Here is a 19,718-nt window from a genome sequence, read left to right as displayed (position 1 = left end):
TTGCAATCCTTCTCAAGCTGTTCTGGCCATCAGTTTGTGATGTACTTTCCATGGTGATAAAAAACATCCCCACTGGAGTGGGTCCACTTAATGAAAAGGCAAGTGTACACATCCTTCTGCTAGAGATGTATGCATGACCCCAAAAGATGAATCCTCTACACTTTTTACTTTTAATTAGCTGTGCCAGAAGCAGCTCAGAGTGGAAATGCCCAGCTTTTACCCAGTCACCACTCCCAGTGTACAAGCAGCAGCCACAAGGAAAAGGGCTGTTCCATGAGTGTTGTAAACAGAAACAGAGGAGGGAAAGGAAAAAACAAAAAAGTGCATAAGCAGGACTGACTCCTGCATGCTGGGGAGGGGAAGAGATGCTTGGTCTCCACTAACTTACATTGTCATACAAACACTAAACTGAAAGAGATTAATGCTGTGTGTTTGGGTTTCCACAAACTAAGGTCTGGGAGAAGCTAAACAACTGCAACATCATTTTGTAACTCCCCCAGTTTCTGTAAACTGAAGAGTATTTGAGTGTTTTCTTTGCTCTGCTCTCTCCACTGTAGTTTGTAGGAAAAAAAAGTTCATGAATCTTATTTCAATGCAATCAGAAACAAGAGAGAACAGGGAAGAAAGTAAAAAAAAACCCACCCTAAACAAAACCCAACATAACCCAAAGGAAAAGACTCAACACATTCCATGTTTTGAAGCACATTAGAGGTCTGAACTTCTGGACCCAAGTCTCTTCCCCCCCACCCCAATCTTTATTTCCTTGAAAGCCCCAGTAATGTTACAGCTTAATTGTGTCACTGGAAGCCTCCCATATTAATAGAAGGTGAATGAATTCTCTGTAACAATCCCATTCTATAGCACAAATCCATAAAAATATATCTCTCACTCTTGCTACCACTTCCAACTAGTCAATAATTGGGCTAATAAGCCAAATAGGAAAACTTTCAAACATTTTTTAGGAGGCAATTGATCTTTGTTTTTTAGGGATTTCTTTTTACAAAAATAAAGAGAATCAATTAGAATGTTCTACAACAGCCCAGTAAGTTAACCAGAAAAATACTATGTCAATATGTTCAAAGTTTGCCTTGTTATTTTACCCTCAAACTCCAAACACTACTATTTTAAGTGTGCACTCCTCTCTTTTCTTCAGTCTTCCTGATTAAAGATAACTAGCCTTCAAAACAAGAATATAAACTTCTACAAATCCCAGCACATAAGCTGGGAGCAAAACAAACCCAGATTAGATTTCTTTCAAGATTCAGGCACACACAGTGTAATAATTCTTTTCCATTTCTCTACTCTCAAAGCTCTGCAATTCAACAGATTGCTTGTTAACATTTAGTTTTCTGTTTGGTCAGTAACAGAAGTGGTAGAGCAACAGAAGATAATGATGGTATTTGCAGTCCTGCATTTATTGGGACTTTATAAAAAATACCCACCCATTAGATATTTGCTCAATTTGAAGGTAAATAGAAACTCTATTATATGGGTAGATAAATAAGAAAGTGCAAGTTCAAGTGACAAGTGAAAGAAAAAACCGACTAATTAAATTTGAGCATCCCAGCAACAACAGCTTTGCCTGAATAACTTCTCTAGGCACTAAAGGACAGAAATTACCTGAACAGCAGCTAGCATTGGATTTATGCTTCAAGTTAAGTTTAACAGAAGTTATGCCAGAAGGGAGCTCTCTTCCTTCCAAAGGTAGAGCTGAGAAATTGCCCAGTGCTGCATCAGATAATTACATATGGCCTTACATAACAAAAGCAATGTCCACATACTCAGAGGCTCTTTGTACAGCACTGGCTATTATGTACAACAGTGCTGTACAGAGAGTGTCTAATTATGAGCTACAGGAACTGTAAATCTAAAATGGTAAAAAAAACCCCAAACCCTTCTTGTTGACATTAAAATCAAGTCAGAATGAATGGAATTAAAATAACTTTAAAATAAGTATCAAAGATTTTGCTGGTCTTCCCTGCATGCAGCAGCTCAGCTCAGTTAAATAAAAATCTCTGCCTATGCATCCTGCAGCTTAACACCCTCATGGACCAATTACCTTTTCCTCTGGAGAAGAAGTTGGCATCAGCCAAGTAAGTTAAAAAGTCTTATATTTGGGAAAAAATAGTACTGGGCACCATTTTTCCTTAAAACATTACCTTTTTTGAATTGAATTGTGTTAAAAGAAGCATATACAAAGTGCAAGTTATTTAATGTCTAATTATGTGGGGCTTCTGCTGCCTGGAGCCAGGAAGGGCAAAGATACTTAGAAGGAACCTTCAAAGTTAACAGAAGGAAGAAACAATTGAATGATAATCTAGACAGCTACTTTTAATTCTCAAAAGGTTAGTGGTTTATCAAGAATGTGTTTGCTAGAATTTTTCTTTATCAAACACCATATCTCTTTTGTCAGCTTGTTAAAAATAGCCATTACAGTAACAACAGCAGACTCAAATGTGCAAATGATCTGGAGTACAGAGTTCTAGCATCACTGAAGGTGCACTACTTCCTCCCTGACACTCCTACTCTACCCCCAAAAGATATATAAACATAATTAATTAAATATAAGCAGTAATTTCCAGAGGTTGAGAAAGGAAGGGTAAATTTCACATGGCTGTGTTACACTCAAATAGGGACTTAAAAGAATCCCTCCAACAGCATTAAAAAAAAAATAGCACCTTAAAGAGGGTCACAGCCAAAAACTGATTATCAGATGTTAGAGCAGTGGCAGAGTAAGGTATGAAGAAGTCAGTAGACTTCTCCCATGAAAAAAATACTAAAGAAGCTGACTGGACCATTCCAGCTAAGGGGCTCCCTCAGATGCTGGAGGCCTGCTCCTGCTCAACCTCCTCTGCAAAAAAGGCTTCAAGGTCCATTAGCTTCTGACTCAGAAGAACATCTAACTCTGCACTCTGCAGTGCAGCTCTTTTTGCTCGGGTGAAGCTCCCCACTGCTTTGACTTTGCCTCGTGTCTTCCTTTTCCGGGGAAGAGTAAAGTCCTGGAACTCCAGAATCCGCTTTCTCTTTTGCTGGCTGACAGAGATCAAGTGTCCATTCTTCTCCTTGGGCTCCTCAAAGATTGTTTCCAAGCTCCTGTAAAAAAAAAGGAACAAAAATCATGAAAACCTTAGCAGCAGCCACCTTACTGACAGGGGACTGGGGGATTTCATAACCCAGGTAAACACACTTCTAACTTTTATATTTTATATTTACAGCCCCTCCCCACCTCTTGTAATGTTATCTATACCTTACACCTCCTACAATGCACATCACTGCCAGCTGAGTTATTGCTGCACAGACATTTGGGTAGAATCTCTTTGTATTTCAGTTCTAAAGCACAATTACAGAATCTTAATTTTACAGAATAAATAAGTTTGAACATTTGATGACAGGCTGTTATTGTTAGTATTTTAAAGAACATGTAATTCCCTTTGAATTTTGGAAAGTAAGTACTGTACTTTGATGGAGACTGGAATGAATGGATAAGTGAAAAAAAAAATACAAATCCATACTTAACCAGCTGCAAATTCTTAGTTCATATTCGATTTCACTTTTAAAAATCCAAACAGTAAAAGGTATTATTTTTAAATGAACTTTCTCTAGCAGTTTAAACTAGACCAATTTTAAGAATATATCTCCCTTTCATTTTTCATACACCTTTCATCTCCCCCCGCCCCCTAATAATTTACATTTAGGAAGGAGAACCAACCTGGCAGGAGGAGGCGACTTGTAGTTCTTGTTTGTGTAAATTTCTTCTAAACTAAATTCTTTCTTCTTAAGCCTGAAAAAGTAATGACAAATCAATCTAGAAGGAAGAATCTCAACAATCTCTCTTCACAGCAAGCAGATTTACAAGAAACAAGTACTGTTTGCATTCTGTGCCTAAATTAAATGCTAACTAATTATGCTTTAACTAACTGGGGACCAGGAGGAATGAAAAATGAGCTCATTAAGTACATAATTTCATAGTGTTTATAAGGTTGGTATCAAGACTTGCCCTTTCTGCAGAGATCAATATTCCTTCCAGCATTCTGTGATGCTTTGAAATAATGATGCTCAAAAGGGGGAAATGCCCTTCACCTTTTTGTGAAAGCTGAGAAGAAGTCTTACAGTTTAACAGATTAATACTTCATCTCTTGAGACTGATTTTAGTTATTGACAGTTACCAAGCTGATCTCTGAAGAAATGCATCCTTTTGTCAAAGGTGGTGCCTGTGTTTAGGACAGAAGTCACACTAGATGAAATATGACTAACCTGACCTGTATGACTAGCAGGCACACTAAATGACTGATTGGAAAACTTTATCAACATCTGGCTCTGTGATTCCCCACACTTTCACTGAACTAATGCTTCCCTAAGATCATACCCTAAACAAAGAAACTGAAAAACTCCAACACAATTTGCATCAACAGTACTTCCTAACAGATCACTTCATCTCACTGTGCACTGCAGGTTTTTTCATTTTCACTTTATCAATAAAAACTCCTTTCTTCTTTAGAAAAATGATTGCATTGCAGCTTGCTTTTTCACATTTTGCCTAAACGCCAGTCAGCAGTTTTGATCCAGTTGATAGAGCTGTGTCAATCATTTCTTGTAAAGGAAATAAACATCAGATGTCACTCAACTGGGGCTGTATAAAATAGTGGTGGTAAGAGAAGCATTTATTGAAATGATTACACTCAAATGCTTTGAGTCCATTTCAGAGGCACTGCTCACCTTTTTGGTTTGGGCAGTCCCATTGGAGTAAGGTTAGGGTCTGGCTTAGGAACAGTTTTCCTGATTCGGATCTGTGAGACTTTCTTTGGCCTCTTTTCTGGCTCAGTCTTAAGAAAGAAAGATGGAAAAGTTAAAAACAAAGAAATTAAAACCATACTAGTCAACATAATTCTCTTTTATTCTGAATATACATTATCTATAGAATAAACATTCCTCTCTGGTTTGCCACCTTGTTTCTGCTTGAATCAAAGCAAGCACAGAGTAGGACCTGCACTCTGTTTTCTCTCCTCATCTTTAACAGTCACTTGATAATATCCAGCAGCAGCTTCAGCTTCTGGAGAACCAAGAGTCTGAGAGGTCTAAAATATAAAATGAACTCACTTTTTTCAGTTCTGTGTCATCTTGGGATCTCAGACAGGCTGGAACAGAAGCATCTGCTTCATCAAGGGCAGGGATGTGGAGCTCAGATGCTGAAAGCCTGGGGGGAGATGGCAATGGCTCTGGAAGTGTGTGAGGCTTTGGGGATGGAGGAGGGAATGAAGTTTCCAGACTGTAACAGAGAAAAGGGGAACATGAATGTAGATTGATACCCAAGTGATAATGCAACAGCATTCCATGCTCTCAGGAGATGTTCCTAAATTGCAATTTGGGCACAAAAAACCAACACATTTCACAGAAATGGCCCAAGTGAATGAAGTCTGGCACACACACATACAGCCCAAACCTGCTGCATCCCACATTGATACTGACACCACCTAAACTGCCAGAGTATTTGAACATGTCATTTAAAACCCACTCTCTTCATTTGCATACAGCTAAACAGTATACAGCTCTATGTATGAGCTGACAGAGAGGGATCAATCCTCCTTTTCTGCCAGCAAATTTCTTTGACACAACTATTAATCACACTTCTTGTTTACAGATAAAATATAGCTGTGATACCTGCCATCCCTGCACTTAGAAGGAATAGAAGGAAGTTTCAGCACCTATCATCCAGTTGCTAAGGCAGAAAGGACTTCTATCCAAGTAAGGAGTCAAACTTCATTAGTTTCACATATTCATTTCATAAGAAGTGGCACAACATGGTTGAAAGTAACAGAACTTTCTGTCCAATGTTTTATGTGGTGTTTGCATAACTGCCCCTCCACTCCTCCATTACATCATCCAGTCAGCTTACCTCACCCACTTCCTAATCAGAAAGCTGTTCTGGGAGTGAACTGCCAAAAGCTGAAAGCCAAAATGATATTACAATGGCTTTCTGAGGAAGGTTATGATCCCACTACTCAGAGTAAATACCAACACCCCAGATACTCACTGTGTCACATGGCCTGCAGTCTGCAGTGCTCCCATACTCTGCACAGGTGAGTGTGGTAACATGGCACAGCTGGGTCAAAGAGGAATGAAAAAAAACAAAACAAGACAGAAATTAGGGCTACGCTATAAAAAGATGAAGGAAAAATTATTAGTATAAACTGGATTGTAAGACAAGATGCTCATATCAGGAATGAGAATGAAAGACTAAAATGATACAAAAGAAAGCCACATCTGTTTAGGTAACTAAATTTCATTGTTAGGGAAACTGTCCTGCTTTCATTTAAAAATGGTAGTAATGAGAAAAGGAAATAAAGACACAGAAAGAGAATGAGACAGTAATATTAAAAGTCATAATTATTTAAAGTCTGAAAACTGTCATTCTTTCTATGAAAGTCTATTTTTCTTATTCAAAACTTCAAGTTTTTACAATTTAAGTAACCAAAAACCTTGAAGGACTTGGTTACTAAAGAAAATTGTGCATAATGGCAACAGCAACAGGTAAAAGGAAGTACTTCCATTAAATTAATTCCCTGTTGTCTCTAACTCCCACAGTACCCTTACTTGATTGGAATAACCAAAGGCCTTTCCATAAGGGTTGGTAATTATCAGAATTCTATGGCATAAAAGTCAGCACAGCAGCTCTAAGTCCTTTGATATTAAGCTTTACTTTTGTGTCCAAATTGTTAAGAGCAGGAAATCACTCAGGACAGCTTTTATTACATTCAACAGCAAATCTTGTATTTGCTGACTGGAGTTCTACAAAGGAAATGAAAACCAGCCTTGCTGGAAGCACAGGGAAGTCCAACTACACATAAAGAGGTCAGAAAAACCCAGTTATTGTGTTCATCACTTATGTCAGAACTGTAACATTTTGTTTCAACATTCCACTCATCATTCCAGTGTTACTGGAACCTGTATCCAGAGTGCAGCAGAGCCCTCTCTGTCAGAGACAGAGCTTATTGTTTTATGCAATAATAATACAAAATTATAAGCACAGAAGGAAATCAATTTAGAAATTTTTAATTCAAATAAGCATTAATTAGAAAAAAACTTCAGTGAAAGAATGCTTTATTATTGACAGTGGAAGGGACAGTGGAAGTTAGGTAGGGCAACTGCTTTCGTTCCCTGTTCTCCTGGTTATTGAGAACACAAATTGTGAGTGAAATATTTTAAAGAGAACAAATCTTTTCCAGGTGAAAATGGCCTGCAGGGAACTTTTTGATTTTTCTGATTTTGAATTATCTTAAAACAGGCAAGAATTTCTGTCATAGTGGGAACTGAAAAGGCTTTTACACTGCACCAAACATACCTCTAATATTTATGTACCAAACAGCTGAGTGGGACAGATTTATGTCTGCCTCATATACATAGCTGTAAGGTATTTTGGAGAAAAAAAAACAAATTGAGTTTTAGGGTATTTTAACTCTGGATTATTTTTCACTTGAAGATGTTTGATTTGAATACTCTCCCTTTGGGAAAAAGATCACCACTCATAGCAAAGCACTTTTCCAATGCCTCCTTACATCAGGAATGAAATCCTCTGACACATTAGCTGACTGGATGTGTTGTCCCGAGCTGCTGAGGAGCCTGCACACTTAGGGATGGGGAAAACCCAAAGTTCTCATCTCCCAGTCCAAGGAGAGCATGCCTCAGCAACACAAAACACTGAATTCACATTATACACACAACTCAGTTTTAAAAAGATGTTTTGTTTTTAACAATGTGTTATTTTTAAGTTTAGTGCTCAAACTGTACTTTACTGGTCTGATCACTTTCAGAGTATGGAATGAAAATGGGAGCAAGTCCCATAGAATGTGCTGCAAAAGTTGTCTCTATGCCATTATTCTACTTAATTCTTTTAGTGCAGACAGCTCCAGAATGGAGCAGTGCTTTCACAAGCTCACTCACACCTTTGGCAGACATTACAATTTATATTAACAAGTGATAAACTTTTATGTATGTTACCCATTTATACAAAGTAAATTGCAGCATTTGTTATCTGGCAAGATTTTTGGTTACACTTGTGTCAATCTGTGACACAGGCTAAATTCAACAGCTCTCCACAGACTGCCACACTAATCAAACCAATTAATTAAACAGACTTTGGTACAGTGCTCATGAAGGTCTCTGCCCAGGAAATGCAAGGTGACAAAATCAGGGACTGATCTGCCCTATGTTACTGAGGGATAAAGGGCAAAATCTTTGCTCAAGGGCATGCAAAAATCCTGGAACAGAGCTAGGAACTTCTTTCATTCTTTTTATTAGCAAAATGATCTTAAATGCTCATAGCAAAGTAAAATTAAATATGCAAAATAGATTTCAGTCCTCTTCCCACTTGTAACAAGATTGACACACAGAGAAAAATTCATTACCAATATTAACTGGAGCTACATTTGCTTGTGCCTGTGTCACATATGAAAATCCATAGCATGCATAAAGAGGTTTCAATTAGCATAGAATGGTCATGGAATACAATTAAAAATGTTACTGAATGACACCCCCCCGCCCTTTACAATTCTTCCTGACCTGATATTGAGCATTTTACAGTGGTTCCAAGGGGTTTTTGTGGCTCAGACCTCTGAAAAAAACTTTCCTACCTCAGAAATCCAGTTCCTCTGCAGTCACTCAGAATAGACCTAATGAAGTAGCTCACCTTTTGCATTATATACTCTGATGCATGGTGTGTATATTTTGCAAGGGAGAAGAAAATAGAGTTAGCCATTCTGCCAAAACAGGATAGTATTAAAGCAGTGAAGGCAATATATTTAAATTCAGCTAAAAGACTGTTCTGTAAGAAAGGATCTTCCACGCTGAGCCATTCCTGGAGCAGAATGTGTAGATCTGGAACAGGAGAAACTGACCCTCCAGTGCAAGCTGCAATCACCCTCTCCCTCCCAAAAAGGAGCAAGAATATACCCTGCACACATTTAATCTCAGAAATAAAGTGATGGGTTTTACCTGTTCTCGATGGCCACACTTGGCTGCCACTTGCAGTGACTGGAAAGGAGAGGAGTGATTTCGGAAGGACAGACAGCGGGACCGTGCTGACTCCATATGGACAACACCCTGCCCAGGGAGTACGGCAGGGAGGACACCAGGCCATGGGGGACACACCTCGGCAGCCTGGCCCCTTTCAAACCCTGGGCCAGCTGGGATATAAACAGTCTCTGGATGGTGGGAATATGGCTGGTTAAGTTTCTTCTTCTTGTCCAAATCCTGTAACATCCAGGGGAAGAAAGTGCCAAAACTGTGTGAAGGCCGAGCCTCGAACAACCTCCTCTTCTTCCAGCTACAGTGTTTCTTCCAGGGTCGGGATGAACAGCAACAGTCCTGGGGGTTGTTGTGGAGTGAGAGGAAGGAAGATCATTATTTACACAGGAATCTTCCTGGAAAGCTGTTGTATCTGAACAGCTCTGAGAAAGGAGAAAAGACAAAGTCCACTTTGAAGCTGGTGTTGGAGTTTCTCTGAAAACTGGGCTGTGATGTACAGAGTGCTGGGATGCAATCCCTCTGAGGTCTGTCACAGGACTGGAGTCCAATTTTATGTGGCAAGAAATTGGGAAAACTGAGGTGTCCAAGAAAGAGGCTGGAGGCTCGTGGCTTAAATCTGAAGAAAGTATTTTGGTAGTTTCTACAGGATAAAGTGCCAAAGGCTGAAAGCTGAACATCTTGGTGCAGCAGCTGTCAGCCCAGCGTGAGTGTACGTTCCTGTTAATGCAAGAAAAGGCTTCCAAGAGATTTTTAGATCTGCATTGGCTGTACCTGTCACCCACTGGAAGAATTTCAGAAGAAGATGGCAGAGGTTCTAAGTCACGGCTGCTTTTGGCAGGGGCCAGGAGCTTGCTGGCCATTGCAGACAACTTGCTCAGCAATGCTGGTTCTTTGGTACATTTTCTAAATTTCAAGCTGTTCAACAAACTGCACCTCTTGGCCCTCTGCCTTGGCATATGCACAAATCTCATGGTTGTTTCCTTTTCCACTGTTGGTGCTTTACATGCAAAGTACAAAGATTCCAGAAGTGGGTTTTCCTGTTTAGGGAATATTTCCAGGGGAATCTCAGAGATAGGTGAACTTTTCATTGTTTTGATTTTTCTTATGGTTTTTAGCTGATACAATGTGGGAACTTTTTTGCATGTCCTTCCAGGTTGTATTTTTAGTGGAAGTTTATTTGTAGTTCCTCTTCGTTTACTTGTAGTTCCAAAGGCACCAGGGATCCCATCATACCCTAAATTAAGGTTCAGGTTTTCCATTTCTGAATCCTGAGTCTTCAAAAACTGTGAACTAATAAAATCTGTGGTAATCTTTGGCCTTTTAACTTCTTGTAAAGTGCTACATAGTTTACTTTCACTGCCTCTTACAGCAACAATCTCCTCTGAAGGACCCCCAAAGTTCATACTTCTGGATGTCATCAACTCTGAAGAGCTGCATAAGAGTTCAGAACTGTGCAACACACTTGGTTGCAGTATGATTTTTGCTTTCTCCTGATGTTCTAACTTCTGTTCTTGTTGTGCCTTGTCCAACTGATGTGCTTCCACCTTTCCATACTTCTTTTGTACAAATATTTGATGTTCCTCTATTTGATCAGCTCTCTCTGAACATAAAGCTCCATCTTCCTTGCAAACTGCACCAGCTGGTATTTTGTCCTGGCTTTCTGTTACTTCCTTTACATTATCTTTGCTCCATGCATTCAGTTTGTAAGGCACACACGCTTCACTGCAAACCACACAGTCTGGGGATGGTTCTTTGCAACTGTCTGATAGTGTGCTCAGAGGTGGAGAAAACGTGGGCGTTGCATCATCCTGCACTTCTGGGGCAGCTTCTGTGGCAGATACTGCTCCAGCCTGACAACCATGCACAGTTTCTGAAAGTACACTGGTACCTGCTGAGTTTGGAAGCTTTGTATCATTCTGTCTTTCTTTTGAAAGATTATTTAATTTGGATCTTGGGATTTCTTCCAAAACCTTTCCATAATTCTCAATCCTGAGGGGGACTATTTTGCTACCAGACTCTTCAGAATCTTCCAACAAGTCCCATGAACAATCTTTGGGCAGCCTTCCTCTAGGAGCTTCCTCTTTTCCTATCATCTCTTGTACACAGGTATTCTTAAATTTTTCTTGACCAGGAGGACTTTCTGGTGAGCCCATGTCCATGTCTTTGGTTGGTGTGCAAAGTCCCACACCTTTCAGACTTTCTTTGCTGTGGGCACAAACTCTTGAGCTTTTGGCACCATTCAGAGAGCCAGCTGCTGATTCATTCCCTGAAGATGGAACCTCAATATTGCTGGATTTTTTCTTAACAGAAATTGTTACAGAAAGGATTTTTGTCATTGAAGTATCTTTGCTAATTTTTTTGTCTGTAGATGAAATATCTCTTTGTGTATTCTCAGGTGACAGACACAGCTTTACTTTCTCAGGCAGAGAGATGTGAGAGTTCAGAGCTGACACAGTTTCTGCATCCACCTGAGTCTTACTAGAAGTTTCTTGGATGTCAAACTTTTCAGAATGGGATGCACAAATACCCCTTTGAGCATCAGATTCTTTACCAGGTTTAAAAGTTAACTGTGGGCAAGAGTTACTTAGGATAGGAGTTAGACTTTCTCTGTTTTCTGTACCTGACAGCACATTTATATTTTCTGGCTTATCTGTATTCTTAAACTTCTCTTGACCAGGAGGACTTTTTGGTGAGCTCATGTCCATGTCTTTCCCAGCTGGCATGCAAACCCCCTCACCTTTCAGACTTTCTTTGCTGTGAGCACAAACTCTTGAGCTTTTGGCACCATACAGAGAGCCAGCTGCTGATTCATTCCCTGAAGATGGAACCTCAATATTGCTGATTTTTTTCTTAACAGAAATTGTTACAGAAAGGATTTTTGTCATTGAAGTATCTTTGCTAAAAACTTCAGCTGAAGATGAATGACAATTATCTCTTTGTGTACTCTTGGGTGACATACACAGCTTTTCTTTCTCAGGCAGAGAGATGTGAGAGTTCAGAGCTGACACAGTTTCTGAATCTGCCTGAGTCTCAACACAAGATTCTTGGATGTCAAACTTTCCAAAATGAGATGGACCAACGCCACTTTGAGCATCAGTTTCTTTACCAGGCTCAATAGTTAACTGTGGGTGAGAGTTGTTTAAGATAGGATTTATACTCAGACTTTCTCTGTTTTCTGTATCTGAAAGCATATTCCTATTTTCTGGCTTGTATGAAAGACCCCCATGAATTGATGAAATGGGCAGAAATTGAGCACTAATTGTATTTTCCTGGTTCTCCACCAACCACTTTATCTTTGGCAAAGATTGCTGCATTTTGTTTCCTGCAAACACCAGCTCTGCTTTCTCTTTTGCACTTTGGATAAAACGAGCCTGCTGTGAGCGCTGTGCTTTGTCATCAGAAAAGTTTTCTTCAAGAGCTCCTTTATTGTTTCTTTCACATCTGTTCTCATGTTCTTGTAGTCTGATTGTCTTCTCTTCAATCAGATCACTAATGGAGTCCATGGATCCTGAAGAATCGTCATTTTTCACACCAATTAAAGAGTCCAAACCCATTACATTCTCTTGTAGAGCTCCTTTAAACCTGGTTTCTCTTGCACATGTATGGTCTAACAGAGGCAGGTCACCACCTGTTCTTAGCAGAACCTCTTCACTGTGATTAGGATCAGTTTTGTCTCTTTCCACAGAACCGGTTGTGCTTTGTGAGCCAGTGTTTGGTTGGCTGGTTAAACCTTCTAAATGTTGCTCACTGCCCAGCACTGGGACATGAGACTCACTCAAACAGGGATGAAACTGATTCCCCAAGGGACAAAGGGTCTCTGCTGTTTGGCCAGCATGTTGTGTTGAAATGTTCACACTGTCCAGTGCTGGCTGTGGATCACAGATTGAAGGGCTACAATCAGAGGGATCAGCTGGGAGCATTTCTTCCTGCTCATGTTCTCTTTTCCATAACAGAGAGTTGTAAAATCCAAAATTATGAGCACAGGTGTTTTTGTTAGATCTGATTAATAGCTGTTCACGAGTCCTATTTCTCTGATTGCCTTCGGGAGCATTTGAGGAATCCGCAGCTCTTGTTTTATCAAACTCCTCTGTCTGGGAAGCACACGTGCCAATGTGTTCTTTTGCCTCATCTCTGTCACAAACAATTTCACTGCACATTGCTTTACAAAGATCAAATTGTTCCACAACCTCCATATTCTTATTTGAAACCTCATCTCTTGCCAAGGTAGCAGCAGACTTCTCTGCAGTATATGCTGAGCAAAACATGTTTTTTCCTGTGGGAATATAATTTGTACCATGCAGAGCTCTACCTCTGTTGCCCCAGTCATTTTCCCAAAGAAGAGATCCACGTGCCAAAGGGGTGTGTGCTTTTGGAAAGATCATTGCCTCTCTCCTGTTATATCCTGATGAAGACACTCCTTCCAAATTATCATTTTCTTCAATCTTATCAACTTCAACACCAAAAGACTGACTGTTCAGGAAAACTTCATCCACACATGTACTCCCTGATAAAATACAGGAAGTGCTGGCAGCTGTACACTGGTTTTTTATACTCTTGTTATTATAAAGCCATGTGTGACAATGTTCATTTTCTAAACCAATGACCATTCTCTCCCTATTTCCTGCAGAAGATTTTATATTCATTTGGGATACTCTGCTTGCTCTATTAGGGTTATCAAAAGTCATGGAATTTACAGAAGACTTGAATTTGTCTTTATGAAGCAAAACTTCAGCAACTTTTCCCGCTGGTGTTCCAGAAGCAGCAATTAATTCTTTTCTAGACCAATTATCCCAGGCCTTGTCCCTGCATGAAACTTCATTATTAGTACAAGGAAGACACTCCTTATAATGAGGTTCTCTTGATTTTTGTAAAACAGGAGGTAGAGTCACATTTAGTGTATAAAACAAATTTGTTTTGTTCCCAGGGTATAAGCTGTCATTACTATCAGCTTCTGCAGCTCCAGCTAAACCACCAGCCAACTCTTCTGATGTTTTATTGCTCCCAGATTCCTTTTCAAGCAGTTGTGCCTTGGGTGAGTCTTTTCCTAGCTTGGTACCAAGATGAAGACAGCTGTGGTTACTGAGAGGAGGGATTTTGTTGGCAGTGCTATAAAAGCAGATGTCTCTCTGCCCAGTTTCATGGGAAGCAATGTTACTTGTTTCTACCCACAAACTATTTTCTTTTGTATCATTCTTGCATGGGTCACTGACAGAGAATTGCCACTGGTCCTTTTTCAGCTTCTCACCTTCTGATGGGAATATTTTAAATTTTTCTTTTGAGAACTCCTCAGGAGATGAAGCAACAGAACCAAAAACTGGAGAATGACACTGCTCAGAGTTAGCAGCCTTTTGAGCTTCAGGCCAGCTACAAATTTTAACGTTATCTCCCACAGCAACTTTTCTCCAGACTTCAGCAGCTTCTTCAGATTCAGAGCTGTATGATTTTCCTATAGCAGCACTTAATTCCCTAGGATTAGGTTTTGCACTAGATAATCCTTTTTTCCTTACCACTGAGATCTTCTCTAGTGGTGCAGATGTGGAGGTTTGGTTTTTTAAAAACCCAGTTCCGTGATCATAAAGAGTGTGGTGTTTGATGTTTTGGGGAAGGTACTTCTGGGGGGTTTCACTGAGAATTCTGTGAACTGCAGAACTGCCTTCTGGTGGCATATTCCCAAAGTCCAGATACCATCTGCTTTTCAGAACCGGACATAAAACTTTAGATCTTTGTGTGGAGAGTGTTCTACAGCTTTCTGCTGAGAACAACTCATGAGGTGCCTTTTGTTCTGGTACAGGACCCTTAAAGAAGTCATAAGCATCACTTTCTTCATCCTGCTGACAGGTCTGGCAATTAGCAAATGACGTACTGAATTCCTTAAGCGGATTTTGTCTGGGTAACTTTTCTTCTCTAACCTCCAACACAGACACACCACTCCCCCCTGTTCTCAATGGCATGGCAGCATGGGGTTCTGACCCACTATAGTCACTTGTTTTTTGTGGATGATCTGCAGCTGCTCCAATGTCCATGACTTTTAAAGGCCCTAAAAAACCTAAGATGCTGGCTTCTGAAACCCCAGCTCTGGCCATGACTGGGCATTGATTGCCCTCAGGTGGAAGACCTGTACTCACTCTGTCATTCCTGTATCCTGCTTTACTAAATATCCTAGAACCATGAGCCTTCATACCTTGTACTTCTTCAGTGAGCTTTGGCAGAGTTTCAGCTGTCACCTGAACATTTGCTTGGTTTTCTTCTGCATAAGAAAAAAAATAAAGCAAATCAGAACTATATGCTAAATTTAGAAGACATTCAGCTTATTAAGTACCTTTTGTTCTTGTACACAACACTGTGCAGTGTTGGTTACCAAATGTTCTTAAAAGTGAGAATTGATGCTAACAACTTTAGTACAAGTCTTTAGAGGAAAAAACAAACTATTCCACCACAAAGCTAAGGTAACAAAACCAATCCTTTTCACTACAGACATTTCCATGAGCAGCAGGCATTCCAAGGCCTGTACATTTCAGATTCCTCTAATATCAAGCTAGGTGAATGCAGGTCCTGTAACTTAACACACAGGAAGCCATGGCCAACATTAAAATAATGCTTATTTGTAAGATCAAAATTGAACATAGGCTGGGACTTGATCTGCTCCAGCCTAGAAATAGGGCTGGCCATTGTGTGGCCATTTCCATCTCTTCTTCCTTGGAGTCATGTCTGTCAGTAACTCATCCACAGGAAAACAAGACATATCTCATCTGCCCAAGCAATTTAGATTATTAATAAACTTTTTTCTGTAAAATCACAAAGAAGGTGCTAACTAAAAATATTACAGTTACTGTAAAATATCTTCATACTCAAAACTTTACAGGGAACATATTTACTCAGACTTCTGCAGATCTTTTCCCTCTTTCCTAGCAAGCACCAAGACTAGATGGCATTTGCAAGCTAAACACAAGTTTAGGTAAAGATAGCAGGGAGGGAAAAGAAAATAATTACTAGATGCAGGCAAAGTGACCAAAGCACTTGGAGCTAGAAAATTATGGAGGAATTATAATGAAATTAATAATTATTTTAACTGTCCTCTTTCTTTGGATTCTGTGCTTTCAATTGTATTTTTTAGAACACTCAAAAATGAATGAGTAATACTTTTTTATATATATATATATATATATATATATATATATATGTATATATGTATACATATATATGCTATTACTGCTCTCATGCACTCCATCTTTGAAACAAAAGGAAATACAAAACATCTGCTATTAAAAAACCTCTTCTGCTTTGGAAACAAATAACTAAACCACATCTCCTACAGAAAAGGTCTTGAGGCAAGTACATACCCTGCCAGGAGAAAGTAAAGGACTAGGTTTTGATAGTGTTATAGTTACACAGGGTAATACTTTCTGAATGAGCCATCTCACAATCGCTCATCTGTTTTAAATCAACAATAAATAACTGGGAGAGAAGCAGGGGCTGGATAGGGATGTACAGCTGAAGTAACTACCTGTGCTCCTCAGAGATCCTGCAATTTCAGTGCAATGGGTTCTCAAGGACTTTGCCTCTTGCTCATTTAGGTGAGGGTCCTCCTGAAACAAGACAGAAATACGGTCAGACATGGTTAGTTATGGTTAGACAGAAAAATGGTTAGATCTTCTGAAGTGTCTCATGTCTCAGGGACTGCATCTGCTCAGCTGGGTTAGTTCAGAATAAGGAATTCACTAAGAAACTCCAGCCACATCAGCCTTGCCCAGAGGCAGCCTTGCATTGCAAGGGCTTCACACAAGCAGTAAGGATGTGTCCCCAAAACATTGCTGTATTTAACTGCAGTGAATAGTCAATCTTGTGATGTGGCAGCTAAAATATAAGTACATGGCTTAAAATGCAAATTGTTGAAAATTGGAATGAGAAGAGCAATCCAGTCTCCATGTCTAGTTCACACCCCCAAACCACTACCACTAGACTCCTGGGAAGATGTGTCTCTATTAGAACTTGCCTTCTACTATTCCTTGGACTCAAACCCACAAACCCTGGAAGAGGTGACCTAGATCTGCCAGCAAAACCACTAAACCATGATCCCACAACCAAACTACCTGCATTTAGAAATATGTGAAAATTCATCTTTAAAACTGAATGACTATAAAGAATTAAACAATTTTAATTTCGCAAAAGTGATAAATCCATTTTTTAAAAAAGTCAGATAAATCAAACAGATATCAAAATTTGGGGCTAAACACACAAAATTATGCAACACCCAATAATTAGGGTAAAATACTCAGCTGTGCACCTTTTTCTGTTACATATCTGCCTTACACCATTCCAGCAGTATTTAAGCGAGTGAAAACACTGGTATTTTAAAATAGTGCTGGTCTACTGAATTATTGTCTAATTTTTCACTAGACCCACAATAATCCAGGTACTGACACACACACACCCCTGGATGTGCCCAAGGCCAGGCTGGACAGGGCTCTGAGCAACCTGGTCAGGTGGAAGGTGTCCATGCCCATGGTAGGGGGCTGGAACAAAATGACCTTCAAGGTCCTCATCCCACCCAAACCACCTTATGACTCTATACTAGAGACACAAAAAAGAACCAGGAAACCCATTGCCAAACCCACTGCCTAGGGACTCTAAGCCTAAATTCAAATTATATCATGCAGGGATTAATTTCTGCATTCACTTACTTGTTCTGACCAACTTTTCCCCAGAGTTAAAGGACAACACTCAGCATGATGGTCCTCAGCACCTTGTGCCTCTTCATCTTCTTTCTGGTACCCATCACCAGAACAGTCTAGTTTCCTTAAGTGTCTTTTTCTGCTTTTTTCACCCTCTGCAAGGTCTCCAGCCTGTAGTAATTCTTCAGGGAAGGATTCTGCTGGCCCATGAGAAATCACCTGAAGCACATCACCCAGCTCCTGTGTCTTGTGGCAGAAGTTTCCCAGGGCAGAAGTCCATGGCCCATCCCTGTGTGCCAGCACGGGCACTGGCCCATCCGACTGTGCATCCAAGCCCAGGCTGGGCCCCGGCACTGCCATGAGGTCCCTGGAGAAGCTCTCTGGCAGCCCAGGGTACAACTCCTCTGTTACAGCAGACACAGAGAAATCAAGGAGAGACTCCAACCCAGATGAGAGCATCAGGGCTGTTGAAGATCAGTCGCCCTGAGCTTTTCAGTTTATCCTAAAAATAAAAGCAACGTTAAATCAATGTACATTGGATGAACCATAGAAAACCCTGAGCTGGAAGGGATCCTCAAGGATCACTGAAATCCAACTTCTGGACTAGATTAAAAGGAAAAGCTTAATTCCTCAAGATTCAAGTATATATGTTTAAGAAAGACACTTCCAAATATGTCTTTAAGAAAGGAGCTGAGGAAGATTTGAGTATCTAAGGAAATGCTTCATGAACAAATGAAGAGAATAAAGTGAAACAGATATTCCCAAGCCTCATTTTCACATTCAAACATCTCCCTGCAGATTTAACCGCATCTTCTGAATAACCTGAGAAGAGGTTATAAAGCAAATCACTGGGGCTTGTATCAGACATCCTCCTCCTTCACTAGAACTAAAGCATTGTTTGATTTCCTGGGATTTTCATGAGTTTCTAGTCTTTGGAAAAGTGCTCCAAGTTTTCTTCACATTCTGTGCCTCAAACGAACACTGTCTAAGCCACCGGCCTGTGCCTCTGAGCTTCTCTCATGTGAGCACTCCGTGCTGTCCCGCAGTGCAGAGGGTGCCTTGTGCCAGGACACAGCCCTGCTCCCGATCCTCCTCGGCCCGGACCCGAACACCGGCAGCAGCTCTGTGAGCACGGGCCAGGAGCTCCGGCTGAGCTGGCACCGCTGCTGTCGGCACCGGGACAGCCCCACCGTGCAAACGCCGCCGTCAATCGCTCCCGGAGGCTCAGGGACAGGACCGGGCTAAGCCAGGCCTTAGAGGAGCACCAGTGACTCAGTTTAACGAAACTCGGGCTCATCAGCCGAGCGCTGCTCCGTGCTCCTCTAGCAGGAGCAGCCGGTACAGACACCGGGGAAACTCGCAGCAGCCCCCCGGGAACACGGGAGCCCACTGGTCCCGGGAGAGCATCACCGTCCCGGCGGTGCCGCCCGAGCCCAGCCGCGCCGGGACCGGGGGCGACGCTTTGTTCCGAGCGCCGCAGCAGCGCCGACAGAGCCGGCCCCGAGCCCCGCTCCTTCTCCGCGGCAGCAGCTCCCGCACCGCCCGGACCGAGGGTCCGCAGCCGCCCTGCGGCGGCGCACCGGAGATCGCCGCTCTCGGTAATTACACAACCGCCGGTTGTGTCTCCCCCGTGCCCGTGCTGAGCAGGGCCCGCGCTGCCCGCTCGAGCCCGCTCAGCTCCCGGCGCGCGCAGGAGGCGGGGCCCGCCCGGCGCACCCCGCGCCCCGCCCGGTGCCGTTACCTGAGCGGCGGCGGCCGCCGGCCCCGCTGTGCGCGCCCGCCGCGCCGCGCCCCGCCCCGCGCGCATCACTTCCGCATCCGGGGCGGGCCCGGCGCGGAACCGGCAGCCCGGGTTGTGGCCCCGCCTCCGGCAGCGCCCGCCCCGCCCCCGAACGGCCCCGCCCATCACCGGCCCGGGTCTCTCCCGCCCCGCCCCCGCGGTGGGCGTGTCCCCCTGCTTCTTCCCACGGTGGCGGCGCGGGTGTCACGTGGCGCGCGGCCCCGGACGCGGAAGTGCCGCGCGGT

General features: G+C 41.8%; 2 protein-coding genes across 3 annotated transcripts; both read right to left on the bottom strand.

The window, feature by feature from the left end:
- Nucleotides 1–1,399: 1,399 nt before the first annotated feature.
- LOC128945072 (protein PRR14L-like) lies at nt 1,400–19,483 on the bottom strand. Of its 2 annotated transcripts, XM_054288651.1 has the most exons (9): nt 19,435–19,483; nt 17,703–18,195; nt 16,526–16,607; nt 15,203–15,268; nt 6,032–6,100; nt 5,098–5,266; nt 4,717–4,823; nt 3,710–3,781; nt 1,400–3,093 (listed from the first exon to the last, which is right to left on the bottom strand). In XM_054288651.1, the coding sequence occupies exons 5-9, from the start codon at nt 6,091–6,093 to the stop codon at nt 2,817–2,819; spliced, it is 687 nt and encodes a 228-aa protein (XP_054144626.1). In that variant the 5' UTR covers nt 6,094–6,100; nt 15,203–15,268; nt 16,526–16,607; nt 17,703–18,195; nt 19,435–19,483; the 3' UTR covers nt 1,400–2,816. The 2 variants fall into 2 exon arrangements, with proteins under 2 accessions (XP_054144626.1, XP_054144627.1); XM_054288652.1 differs by lacking the exons at nt 15,203–15,268; nt 16,526–16,607; nt 17,703–18,195; nt 19,435–19,483 and having other exon boundaries at nt 6,032–6,771.
- LOC128945071 (protein PRR14L-like) lies at nt 6,783–10,187 on the bottom strand. Its single transcript, XM_054288650.1, has one exon. It carries the CDS (start codon nt 10,107–10,109, stop codon nt 8,985–8,987), a length of 1,125 nt encoding a protein of 374 aa, XP_054144625.1. The 5' UTR covers nt 10,110–10,187; the 3' UTR covers nt 6,783–8,984.
- Nucleotides 19,484–19,718: the final 235 nt, after the last annotated feature.

Source organism: Melozone crissalis, unplaced genomic scaffold (genome assembly GCF_028551555.1).
Source record: "Melozone crissalis strain CALT ecotype California unplaced genomic scaffold, PUWL_Pcris_2 ptg000063l_1, whole genome shotgun sequence".
Taxonomy (NCBI): Eukaryota; Metazoa; Chordata; class Aves; order Passeriformes; family Passerellidae; genus Melozone; species Melozone crissalis.
The sequence above is the reverse complement of the archived record's forward strand: the minus strand, read 5'-3'. Positions and strand labels throughout refer to the sequence as shown.